The 13,638-nt window shown below is 45.0% G+C and overlaps 1 protein-coding gene across 12 annotated transcripts in view; it reads right to left on the bottom strand.

Annotated features, from left to right (window-relative positions):
* Positions 1 to 13,638, bottom strand: part of ZNF362 (zinc finger protein 362) — a 32,150-nt gene that overhangs the window by 3,423 nt on the left and 15,089 nt on the right. For all 12 annotated transcript variants that reach the window (XM_083513108.1, XM_083513110.1, XM_083513115.1 and 9 more), the window contains 6 exons: positions 7,145 to 7,208; positions 6,102 to 6,348; positions 3,959 to 4,283; positions 1,906 to 2,130; positions 1,166 to 1,244; positions 68 to 226 (listed from right to left, as the gene is read on the bottom strand). In XM_083513108.1, the coding sequence (XP_083369234.1) occupies positions 68 to 226; positions 1,166 to 1,244; positions 1,906 to 2,130; positions 3,959 to 4,283; positions 6,102 to 6,348; positions 7,145 to 7,207 (1,098 nt within the window). In that variant the 5' untranslated portion in view covers position 7,208. The remainder of the gene's footprint in view (positions 1 to 67; positions 227 to 1,165; positions 1,245 to 1,905; positions 2,131 to 3,958; positions 4,284 to 6,101; positions 6,349 to 7,144; positions 7,209 to 13,638) is intronic.

The following is a 13,638-nucleotide window of genomic DNA, read 5'->3' as shown; positions in this document are numbered from 1 at the left end:
ACTCGTGTCTCTCTTGCACTCCCCACCTGCCTTGCTTCCTGCCCAGCCAACAGCCCCTGCTACTCACTGAAGTGTAGGCCCGCCCACACATGCTGCAGCAGTAGGCCTTGGCGTGCTTGATTGCGTGTGCCGAGAGGTGGATCTGGAGCGAGGCAGAGTCCGAGTAGGCCCGGTAGCAGTTCGGACACTTGTAGGGCTTGTCCTTGTTGTGTTGCCGTTGGTGAGACTGGGTGGGAAAGGGGCAGGAAGGAACAGGGGATTGACATGGCAGCCCTCAGAAGTCCTGGGGGTGGGGTGGGGAAGACCCTTAAACAAAAAGCCACCTCGCCACCAACCAAGGTACCAAGTCCTTCTACACTACTACTTTCACTGAGATCTCTGCAAAATCTTTTATCAAGCCCTCCTTGCTAAATCTGCAGTAGGGCAGTCAGATGAGACTTGCACCCTTTCACCCAGCTCAGATCAAGATGCCAACCTTGCGAAGTTGCTTCTTAGGCTGAGAGATACCAGCTGGCCCCCAAGGTCACACCCAGTGAGTTTCATGGCTGAGTGGGGGGAGGGATTTGAACCTGAGTCCGGCACTCTAACCACTATACCACATGGGTTCTGTGCTGTAGCGAACAAAAAAATCACCAGGAACTGACCTCAGGCATTTTGTCATTTTCCTCTGGAGTCTGTGACACAACTGCAACTTTTAAAATGTTGATGCCAATTTCATTTTACTCTGTGCTACATACATACATAAAGCTATTACCTGCCTTTCACCCAAAGGTCCCAAAGCAGGTAATAATGTTCACTTGCTATTATCTTCAGCAATTAAGTGGAACCTCCGTCTTTAGAGGGAATAATACCTTTGAACCTCAGAAGCCGCAGGACAGACAAGAGGGCTCCCCCTCTCTCTCTGGGCCAAGCATTTGAGCTCCCAAAGGAGTCTGCTGTTGGAAGCAGAGGACTAGGCTAGATCAGCAGACCATCAAGACCATTTTTTTGGGTGCTTGCAGCATAAGATACATAAATATTCAACATAGGAAAACCTCAGTCCTGTCTTGCCACACAGGGCACCGAATAAATGCACCCCAATTATCTCTAACCCTCAAATGCTTTGACCCACTCTGGGACTTCCAATTCACCTGGCACATACCACCCGAATTCCCAACCGACTGACCTGGAGGTTTGAGAGCTGTGTGAATGCCTTTTCACATCCGGCATGAGGGCACTTGTAGGGTCTGTCTCCGGTGTGAATTCTGAAAGGCAGTAAGAGAGAACGCTGAGGTGTTTTCCGCCTCTCCTCCATTGCTTCACTTACCTGACTCAGTTCACAAACCGCCTCCCGCAAAATATCACACAGCAATTTCATATTAGGAAATGGTGAAATTAGTGGTTACAAATCAGGACGGTTTTGAAAGGTATGGGCCACCATCTTGATTCAAAATGGCGCCGAACTGTACCCAAACATGCACAGAACCTCGATCCTAGGGTCCTGTCCTGTCCTAACGCAGAGCAAAGAGGCAACTTGCCAAAATATGTAGTAGATACATAAAACAATTCCATGTCTACAGGCATATTTAAAACCGTTTCGTATATGTTAAAATCCCACCCTAACCAAGTTTGAGAACTGCTGGTTTAATCTATCAAGTAGGAAACAAATCTTGGAAAATGTGCACCGTTATGCGTCAATTTATTCTGACGTTGCTGGTCAAAGAAGTGGGGGGGGGGTGTGTGTGTGTGCCATTTGACACACACTCACTCAAGCCATGAGGACTAAAGGCTTGCTTTTTTACTTAACCTTGTTCTTGTTAACGAAAAGGAGGATTTCCAGTTTCTGGTGGCCATCTTTGCTTCCCATGCTCCCCCAAAATGGCAACCCAGTCGACTGATCCCAGCGAGCGTAAGCAGGTCCCTTACCTGGTGTGTTGCTGGAGGTGGGAAAGTTGGCGGAAGGATTTCTCGCAGTAGGAGCAGTGATAGGGCTTGACGCCCAGGTGGATGCGCAAATGCTGCGCCAGGTAGGAGGCGTTGGCGAAGGACTTGGAGCAGTGGGGGCACTTGTGGGGCTTGGCCTCTGTGTGGGACTTGGAGTGGATCTGCATCTCCGACTTGGTGAAGAAAGTGAGGGGGCAGACTTTACACCTGGAGACGGTCAAGGACAAGAAGGGGGGGGGGAGCGTTTCAAAGACACAATTCTGCATCAAAACATAGTCACTATCATCATTTATTTCTTAACGATGTCTTTAATGTCCTGCAGTGAGAGGCTCGGACAGGATAACCCTTGGTGTCCTCTCCAATTCTGCCATTCCACGATATTCTCTCTCTCTCCCTCTCCCTCTATATATATACAGTGGTACCTCGGGTTAAGTACTTAATTCGTTCTAGAGGTCCGTTCTTAACCTGAAACTGTTCTTAACCTGAAGCACCAATTTAGCCAATGGGGCCTCCCGCTGCCGCCGCACTGCCGGAGCACAATTTCTGTTCTTATCCTGAAGCAAAGTTCTTAACCTGAAGCACTATTTCTGGATTAGCGGAGTCTGTAACCTGAAGCATATGTAACCTGAAGCGAATGTAACCCGAGGTACCACTGTATATATATCAATATCAATATATATAGATATATGTATATATCTTCTCCCAAGTTGGGATTCTAGCGTCAGAAAACATCATTATAAAATAGAAAGTATTTTTTAAAATACCCAGTTAAAACACATCCATTAAAATACGCCAAAACACATTTAGAACCAGCAATAAAAATGTAAGCTGCCCTGACACAGCAGCCTAGTGGCCAGCATCACCTGCTTCTTGGTTTCTAAAGGTCTGCCTGAGCAGGAAAGTCTTGGCTCATTACTTCACTGTAGCCTACTCTGACTGGCAGCAGCTCCCTAGCAAGCACATCCAACAAGTTGCCGCTTTTGTGTACAGCTTTTGGGCTTCTCTGGGGCATTTCCTCTCCACACCATGGGTGGGAAGCTATTTCAGGCTCCATGGGTCAGACCATCGTCAGGATTGGTCAAATTTGAGAGGTCAGCCGCCCATCTGTCAATGATGCAGCATGTTACTGCATCACATGACTGAAAAGTGGCTGGCCCCACCCCCCCATCAAAAGCCCATTGGTGGGAGTGTCTCCTCCTGCTCACTGATTGGTCCATAGAGCTCAGTATTATCGACTCTGACTGAAAGCAGCTCTCCAGGCTTTTTTTCAGGCAGGGGACATTCCCAGCCCTCCCTGGAGATGCCATTGCGGATTGAACCCAGGGCCTTGTGCTCCGCCGCTGAGCTGTACCCATTCTCCTATCTCGAGTTTAAACTGGCACAGTCCAAGAACAATGACCCTATTCCTGACATAATTTTTATTTGATTTCACAAGTATAAAATTGTAAAAAATAACCTAACACATATCCACAATTTAGAGATTCCTCTGAATCTCTGACTTCCCACCTTCCCTTCCCCTCCAGGGGTTCTGTTATTAAAACTTTTCACTGCATCTTTTTCTGCACTCCATTTTTTAAAATAACTTCATCATCTCCACAATACCCGCTACATTACAAGTGTTACTGCAATTCTGCTAATGTTTTCATCTGTTTACAGTGGTCTCCAAGATAAATCATACATTTCCCCCATTCCTTATTAAAGTTTTGGTCTTCTTGGTTCCTGAGCTTTCCGGTCTTCACCTGTTCATCCTTTGTATGCCATTCCAACATCAATCTATACATTTTCAACAGTAATTTTATATTGTTTGCTAACAGATCGTATTGAAACCTTCAGATTTCATAACTGAAAACCCCTCTTTTTATCCATTTTGAAGATATCATTGACCCTATTTCTGTACACAGAAACATAGAGTTGAAAGGGACCTCCAAGAGCAATCTAGTCCAGCTCCCCGCCATGCTAAGGGGCCTGAGGTCTCCACACCCCACTCCCCCACCCATGCTCGCGGCAGAGTGTTAACCCCTTCCCTCCCACACACCTGTATGTCTTCCCCTCTTTGCCGATGTCGCCCGAAGCCAAGATGGGGTAGGGCACCACCAGGACGGGGGGCCCCGTGGGGTTCTCCGCCTTGATCTTCTTGCGGCCGCGCTCCGCCTTGGGTGCCCCCCCCAGCAGGCTGTGACCCTGAATGGTCTTGATGGAGTCCAAGAGCGGGGGGCTGGTGATCCCTGAGATGAGGGTGGGCGAAGAGGCAATGAGACGGCTCTGCGTGGTGGAGGTGGGGGTGGAGGGGGTGCTGGTGCCCGTCCCAGCGCTGGATTCCGAGGTGCTGACGGCCGTGGCACGGGACCCCAGACCCAAACCTGGAAGACAGAAGCCAGGGGTGGAGGGAGAGGACAGCTTAAGACAAGCACCAGAACATGCCAGGAAGGCTGAGGGGGAAGGTTTTTGGCAGCAGCTCAGAGCAGCAGTGGTTCATAAGCATTTGCCAGCATGTGGAGGCAGAGCGTAGCAATCGTGACTGGCAGCCACCCATGGCCCTCTCCTCCATGGATTTGTCTCTTTTGAAACCGCCCAGGTTAGTGGCCATTGCTCCCTCCTGTGGGAGGGAGTTCCGTAGTTCAACTGGCAGCCCTGTGTGGGAAAAGTCCTTTCTTTTCTCTGTTCTGAATCTTCCAACATTCAGATTCACCGGATGTTCACATATTCTGGTCTTAGGAGAGAGCCGCCTCCTCTCACCGGTAAGGCACAAGCTTGAGCTTCTGAATACAGCATGATCGCATCTTACCCAAACCATTGGAGCAACCCCACATGGCTAGCAGGTGGCAGGGAGGGAGAGAAAGAGAACATCCAGCACTCCCAGAACCAGTGCCCCCCCCCACACATACACAATTTTCAAATTTACAAACAATCATCAAGGAAGCTGTGGCGTTTGCCCTCCTAGGTGTGTGACACCATACTGGGTTCATAGGGAAAGGGTTAACTAATTATAAAATGACTAACCAATGGGAACCCAGGGGGCAGAGTTAACTGGGTATAAGGTTTAAGCACAGAGGTGGTTTTTTTTTGGGGGGGGAGTTAGAGTTAGGGTGGAGAAGACAGTCTGGAGTTAGAAGAGACAGATAAGTCTGTGGGTTGGGCTAGTCTGGTGTGAGAGGGAGAGAATTTGTTAAGAGGAGTCAGTCAAACAGTTGAGATAATCAGTCAGAAGGTATTAGGAAGGTAAAGAAACTAAAGTTAAGATAGTGACAAGAATATTATCGGAGAAACCATAAACTTGTTAATGTCTCTAAAATAAACTTGGTTTTTTTGGTTCACTTTTAACAACTGTCTGGACTCAAGTGTTTCACCAGAGAGTAACTGGTTGGTGGCAGTGGGGAAGCGAGCACAGTGGTGGCACAGGGATCAATAGACCGTTAAACGTCCGGGGACTCCCCCCCCCCCCCCGCTTTGTGGGTCCTTATATTAACTTTTTTTCCTCCTGCATCTTCTCTGTTAATCCAGTTCTATTAAATCTCCATTACAACCACAGTCCAACGTTTAACAAGTGTCATTCCAATCCTACTAATTATTTTAATTGTTTACAGTGATTTTTAAAGTAAATTATATATATTTCCCATTCCTGATTAAAATTTTGGTCTTCCTGATTCCAGCTTAAAGCTAATAATAATAATAATAATAATAATAATAATAATAATAATAATAATAATAATATTTATACTCCACCCATCTGGATGGGTTTCCCCAGCCACTCTGGGCGACTCCTAACAGAATATGAAAAACATGATAAAACATCAAACATTAAAAACCTCCCTGAACCGGGCTGCCTTCAGATGTCTTTTAAAAACCAGATAGTTTTTATTTCCTTGACAACTGATGGGAGGGCGTTCCACAGGGCGGGCGCCACTACCGAGAAGGCCCTGTGCCTTTGAAGCTCTCTGCCTTGCTTGCATTCAACTTGCAGGATTTCAACCAGCTGGCCTTCAACAATGTATGGTTGAAATTGCGCAAGTTAAATGAGAATAAGATGTAGTTGTGCCGTGTGTGTGTGTACACATAATATCACAAGCTGCTCAAAAAGCACACACTTGTTCTGGGCTTGCAGAAAATTCATTGCATGTGCACAAAGAGGCCTGGACATAGCTTCCCGGTGCCTGCTTGCCCCCTTGCCCCCGGCTTACCTGTGACGGTGCTGGTGGCTGGGCGAGCGTGCAGGGCCACGTCGGGCTGGGGGACCGCCTGAGGGTGCAACCCGGGGACCTGCTGCAGCTTGGGGATAGACATGATGGACTGGCTCCCCTCGGCAGGTGAGGGGGGCACCAGCAGAGGCTGCTGGGAAGACACGGAAGTCGGGGGCAGGTGTGGGGGCCGGATCTTCTCTGCCATGAGCTGCTCCTTGATCTTGTTGATGAGAACTAGATTGTCCAGCTGAAGGGGGAAGAAGAACAAAAAGTTATCGACCAGCAAAGGGAGCAGTGTGCGCTTTTCTTGTGGACAAAGGTGTGGGCAAGCAGGTTAGGGCAAGTATGGAGAAGGGCTGCAGCTCAGTGGTTAGAGCACCGTCTTTGCATGCAAAAGGCCTCAAGTTCAATCTCGGCATCTTGAACCACAAGGAGTAAGCGTAGACAATAGGGATGAGGAAGAAATTCAGTTTGGGTTTTAATGCAGATCTACCTAATTTGCACTTCTTCTTTTTTAAACATCTTTACTGAAAGTTCAAAAAGTACATAATTATATGTGCGCTAAACATGGTGAGACGTCAATAAAAGAGAGAGAAAGAAAGAGAACCCGTGTACCCAATTTTCACTTCTTGAAACAACATGTGGGCTGTAATGCAGGGACTTCTTTGAAATTCCCATTCCTCCAAATTTTGTTCTCCAACAAAAAACATGTACAAAAATTGTATATATTAGTGAACAGAACACACAAAAATTCATTATATTGGAGAAAACTGCTTGCAAAAACGAGCAATTCGCATTAAAATGCTGGTGGAGTTTCAGGAGGACTTCTTAAAAATAAATTTTCAGGTGGATGCATGAATGATGTGAACTGAAGACTTGAAAAATGAAAAAACAGAAACCAATAAATCTGTTTATTCTTCCCAGACAATACTGAGCTAGACCAGGCAGCGTCAGGCAGCTTCCTATGCTCGTCTGAAGATTTGGGGGTATGTGTGGACTAGAAACTTTAGAAGACCTTGCATGTTTGGAGAACAGGTCCTTACCTGGCTGGGCATCGTGGGAGGGGGTGGCCAGAAGTAGGGGTTGTTAAAGCGCGGCTCCGCCATCCTGCGGGGAAAGCAAAAGAAGAGGGAGAGAGGTGGTTATGGTGGGTTAGGACTGGCTGTGGTGGCAAAAGACATCCTCATACCTCTGGGAAGGAAAAACACATTCCCACTCCCAGCTCCCCAAATGACAGGCAACTCAATCCTAGCCTCAGGCGAGAGCCAAAGAGGGCGATGATCCAATCACAGAGGAGGAGTAATAAAATAAGAAAGGATTAAGTCATTCTTAACACTTTCATCACTTCACTAACTTGATTTGGGGGTCAAATACGCTCCAGTTTAGTCACAATTAAAAAAACACAGGGATTAATTTAACCATGACTCCCGGTTCATGTAATAAACACACACACACACACACACAGCCAAGCCCCTGCTACTATTCCCCTCACATTAACCCCTCCCCAGCTTCCCTTTCCAACCCTATGTAGCTACTAAGCTCGCTTTTCACTTTCCCAATCCCATTTTGTGTGTGTGTGGAAATCCCGGATTGTGATGCAGCACTACAAATCTGCAAGTGGTGGCTGCATGACCACAGCCTTACACTTTTATGCATATAGGAAGATAATGACATTGTATTCAGCATGATTGTTTATGGAGCACAACTAGACAGGGATGGTATTTGGGGTCCATAATGACCTTGTCTTGGTGCCATTCACAGACCCCTAATCACTTCCTCATACATCTTCCCCTTCAGATCAAAAACTACTAGGGTATGGTCTGAAGACACACTTCTTTCTGACCACTTTGCCTGGGTCAGGTCAGTGCCTAAATGGATGACCAGGCCCTCCCTTTCGGCCTATGATGGAAGAAAGGTGGGATATAAATGTGAGAAACTGATGATTTAATGGTTAAGGTCTCTTTGCCTTAATTGTTTCAACATAATTCTAGTCGGTATCAAAAAGGCTGGGGCCATTTCAACCTCCAATGCCTTGAACCTGCAGTCAATTCCCTCACCTCACCCCAAATTTGATTTAATCAGCTTTTGACCTGGGTGGCCTTTTAGGGTAACCATCAAATTTTTATTATATTAAAAAAAAGGGAGGCAATACCAAACAATTAACCCCTTTACTGTAGGGAAAATATAGTGTTATGAAGCAGCACAGGCTAGGAGAAATTGCTTTGCCACTTTTTATATGACAGAATCATAGTATCTTAGGTTTGGAAGGGACCCAGGGGGTCATCTAGTCCAACCCCCTGCAATGCGGGAATCTCAGCTAAAGCATCCTTGGCAGAGGATTGTTTTTAAGCTCTTTATAAACCCATATTATGTGGGAAGACAAAACTATGGTCTGGAGACTGTCAGTGGTCCAGGTGGTCCCCAAAAAATGACAAGGAAGGGCAAACATCTAAAGCTGAATCAACAGAAGCTTAAGGCTGCATTCCTATTCACACTTACCTGGGTGTAAGGCCCACCGGTCTCAATGGGGCTTACTTTTGAGTAGACATGTACAAGCTTGCCCTGCCAGTTAAATACATGGTGGGAAGCAATTCATTTTAATCTGGGAGAACAATTTTAAATCAGCAGGGTTAAAAATTAAGGACACACTCGCCTGTTTATTCAAATTTTTGAGACTCTTCTGGACTGTGAATTGCTCCCACAATAGCGAATTGATAAGTACAGACAAAGTTGGTCTTTACTTCTACAATGGATGGCAGCTTAAAAAATGTATTATTTAATTGTTTTTGTCCCAGGGTCTGTTTGAAGGCCCACAAGGCCACTCCTTTGCTAACGCTAATGGATGGATGAGTGCCGCACCTAGGAACCACCTGGGATTTCATGAAGGGAAGAAAGGTTGGATTTCAATGTAAGAAAATAGCGGCTATATAAAATTATCTTGCGGTTCCTTCAATAAATATTGTTCTTTACTATTTATAAATATCGTTCTTTACTGTTTATATATACACAGCTTGATAGTAAAAAATAAATAAATCCACAAACCTCAAAGCAGCTTAAAAAATATAAAACAATAAAATTATCACTAAGAAAAATGAACAACAATAATTGAAAACTTTTGAAGAGTTAAACAATAGACTAAAAAAACCAATTAAAACTCACACAAACTTTATAAAACATCTAGACAGGCTTGTCTAAACACAAATGTTTTTAGTAGCTGCCTGCCTGATCTCAATAGGCAGAGAGTTCCAAAGTGCAGGTGCCGCCACACTAAAAGATCGAGTTATTGCAAATGCAGAATAGATGTTATGCAGCACTTGTAACAGTTCCACCAATCGAAGCCGCTGAGTGGGTTCAAATGGGGGAAGGTGCTCTCCCCCCACCCCAAAAATGTCACCTGCACTGAGATTTGATAAGAAGCAGCATTCTTATTTAACAAGTGTATTGTCTGGAATTAAACCTTTTAAAAATGCTTTAGTTGGATGATTCTCTAACTAAGCCCCGCTACAGTGGTACCTCAGGTTACATATGCTTCAGGTTACATATGCTTCAGGTTACATACACAGCGGCAGCGGGAGGCCCCATTAGCTAAAGTGGTGCTTCAGGTTAAGAACAGTTTCAGGTTAAGAACGGACCTCCAGAACAAATTAAGTACTTAACCCGAGGTACCACTGTATTTCCAAATTGTGGTAAGTGTGCTTGAGGAGGGGGTAACTTAGGAGAGGAAGGTGAGGCCAAGGAGTTGTGGGGGTTCTCAGGAATGGGGTGGGAATACTGGCTAATGGCTCCTTGGTTCCGTAACCCTCCGAGTAAGTTCCAAGTCAGCAAACGCAGACTGAAATCCCATATACTTCACCTCTGTATTCTAATAACAGCCATGAAGATACGCAACAGAAACCACATACAAGTTTAAAATGTGAGATATCGGCTAACTATTACAGAAAGATTACAGATAGGTAGCCGTGTTGGTCTGCCATAGTCAAAAATAAAAATAAAAATAAAAATCCTTCCTGTAGCACCTTAAAGACCAACTAAGTTAGTTCTTGGTATAAGCTTTCGTGTGCATGCACACTTCTTCAGATACACTCCTACCCACTCAAACCTTCTTCAGATAAACTCCTACCCACTCAAACCTCTTTTGTACCTGCGATACATTGACGATATTTTTATCATCTGGACACATGGTCAACAGACCCTGGACACCTTTCACCAGAAATGCAATGATTTTCACCCCACAATCAACCTTACAATGAATCAATCTATGCAAGAAATACATTTTTTGGACACTACTATAAAAATACAGGATGGACGCATAGACACCACCTTATACCGTAAACCAACTGACCGACAAACGTATCTACATGCCTCTAGCTACCATCCCAAACATACCAAACAGTCCACTGTATATAGCCAGGCACTACGTTACAGCAGCATCTGTTCCAATTCTACAGACAGAGACTCTCACCTAAGAGATCTACAGCAAACCTTTTCAGAACTAAAATACCCAGCAGATGAAGTTAGACAACAGATCAACAGAGCCAGACTGATACCCAGAGAGAACTTGCTGCAAGACAGACCCAAAAAAGAAAATAACAGAACACCACTAGTCATCACATACAGCTCCCAAGTTAAAACAGTTCAACGCATCATCAGAGATCTACAACCTCTCCTGGACAATGACAGTTCTCTTTCTCAAGCTCTGGGAGGAAGACCTTTCATTGCCTACAGACAGCCACCCAATCTTAAACAACTCCTAACCCACAATAATACTACAACCAGACTTAACACGGACACTGGCACCAGAGCCTGCAATAAACCCAGATGCCAACTTTGCTGCCACATACACCCGGACAACACCATTACTGGCCCCAACAACATCACACATACCATCTCGGGACTATTTAATTGCTCATCGTCTAACATTGTGTATGCCATCAAATGCCAACAGTGTCCTTCAGCTCTCTATATTGGACAAACAGGCCAAACCTTACGCCAAAGAATAAACGGACATAAATCTGACATCAAGAATCACAAAACAGAGAAACCAGTAGGAGAACACTTCAATCTCCCAGGACATTCTATACAAGATCTCAAAGTAGCTGTTTTACTACAAAGGAATTTCAGAAATAGACTGGAAAGAGAAGCTGCTGAATTGCAACTCATTACCAAACTTAAAACAATGGGGAGACCTGGTCTGAACAGAGACATTGGATTCTTATCTCATTATACATGACTAAGCCATTTCTCACCTTCTCACCCCTTGCCTTTTCCTGTAAGACCTATTACAGTCGTTAAGAGTCGTCAACAGGCTCATCTCAGCTTTCTGCCAATCTCCAATTCCCACCACCCTTCTGAGTAATACCCCTCCCCACCTTCTCACTATATAGAAGGATCTGGCAACTTCTGTTTCAGTGTATCTGAAGAAGTGTGCATGCACACGAAAGCTTATACCAAGAACTAACTTAGTTGGTCTTTAAGGTGCTACAGGAAGGATTTTTTATTTTATTTTATTATTACAGAAAGATGTCTTCTTAAATTGCTCGCATAAGCCTGACTGCACCGAACAGTTTTCAGCAAACGTTGAAAGGTTAAAACAGACCACACACGCTAAATCTTGTTGTTCCACAGGCCTAGGCAGACGACACTAAAGGCTCAGTTTTGTGGCACTGTCAAATGTGCCCAATGAACCCAGGGAATAACCTAGGATCCTCCTGCAGATGATTGAAGTGATCAAGTTGGGATATAAGGGTTCAGGCGATCCCTAGGTGCCCTGGACCCAAGTTGTTCAGGACTTTGTAAATAGCAAACACAACCCCAATTTCCCAGCATTTGAGTCCCTTCCAAATAAATAAAACAAGGGCTTCCAGGAGCTGAATTATGCACCCAATTGCCACATCCCATCCTTGCAGGACAACGGTATGTCGGAAAAAAACAAAACACACCTTTCTCTAAAGTGGGATACAATTACACTGCAATGTGTGAACATGACAATCTAGTACCACACAGATACGCTTCTGAAGCTGGCCTGGAGATCCCTGTTGCATGCCTATGTCATCATCAACCATGGAAGCCTGTTGCTAGGCAGACTCAAACTTTTAAAATAAAATAAGTAACCACGGCTGAAGGATGCTGCTAGTCTGGGGGCCAAACGCTGTAAATGTGTGGAGAGTTTACAAAACGTTTAAAATAATAGGGTTGCCCACCCCTCCGAAAAAATGCAACCATGCCAACAAAGTCTATTTTTGTCCCTGCTCAACAGTACAGTTTTCGACGACGCCCCTTTAACGCAAACACCACTAGTATTTTGTTTGGAAGGTAAAATGCGGCCTCTACTGTTCCATGTTTAAAACCCAGGCTGAAAGCATCTAGACGAGCCCCATTCTCTTCAGATGCTTTTGACTACAACTCCCATCAGCCCCAAAAGTATCTGGGGGTGGTGGTGTACCAGGCTGAGAAAGACAGGTTTGAGGGGGAGGGGGTCAAAGGACAGTAGTAGGGGATGAAGCTGACTGGGAAAAAGCAAGAGACCCTTTTATTCCAATGCGTTCATAGCCAGAGAGGCAAAATGGAAGATGCCACACTGCAGGAAAGCAACTCAAAGAGAAATTACGGGATAGCAGAAGCCATTTGGGACATATCCCACCCAGCAAAGCAATCAAAGTTAGCAATAGGTCTGGGGTTTCATGGCCCCTGTCCAACCTTGCCAACTGCAGAGCACCGCAGATGCCAGTCTGAAAATAAATTCTTAGAAAAGGTAGCACATGTTCATTGTATACATACATATGTATATGTGACTATACACACACACACACACACACAGAGAGAGAGAGAGAGAGAGAGAGAGAGAGAGAGAGAGAGAGAGATGCAATTTTTGGCCAACTTTCAAAAGGAGTGAGGACACCCCCAAATTCTGTCTCTTGCTGCAATGGTTTACTGTGGAGTGCCAACAGGAATTGTGGGCCCCCGACTTTAATTTGTTCTGGAAAACTAAGAAAATGCCTGCTGCCCTTTAAACAAAGATTTCTTTAAAGGTTTTTAAAAAATAAATAAATGGGAGAAGGACAGCAGATTCTGGGGACCCAGGTCACCCTGTCAAACTGCCTTCCCAGAGACCATCAATTTAGTCGTTTTATAGCTAGCAAAATACGGTAACTCTTCTAGGACAGAGGTGGTGGGCAGGCTACAGGCTTGCAGACTCTGATTTGTTCTTTGCTAGAATCTTGAGGGCTAGCAACCGGAGTCAGGTAGAAAAAAATAATAAACTGCTGCCATATTTTGAAGAGCAAAAAAGAGGACACATTTGCCAACTTCTACTTTTAACGATGGATTGCTATGACGAAGTTTACACGCCCATGAAAAAGAGGCCATATCCCGGAAAAAGAGGACATAGGGTAACATATAGCCTAAAACGTAAGGAATAAAGGTGCCTCCGAGCATGTGCCCAGCGCAGGAATTTGTGATCCAAGCTCACAAGTCCTTTCATCAAGTGAAGTGCAGTGGAAAAGTTCCCCAAGCACAACATTTATGAGTTTATTTATTT

This window comes from Podarcis liolepis (genome assembly GCF_965112155.1).
Source record: "Podarcis liolepis genome assembly, chromosome: 7".
Taxonomy (NCBI): domain Eukaryota; kingdom Metazoa; phylum Chordata; class Lepidosauria; order Squamata; family Lacertidae; genus Podarcis; species Podarcis liolepis.
The sequence above is the reverse complement of the archived record's forward strand: the minus strand, read 5'-3'. Positions and strand labels throughout refer to the sequence as shown.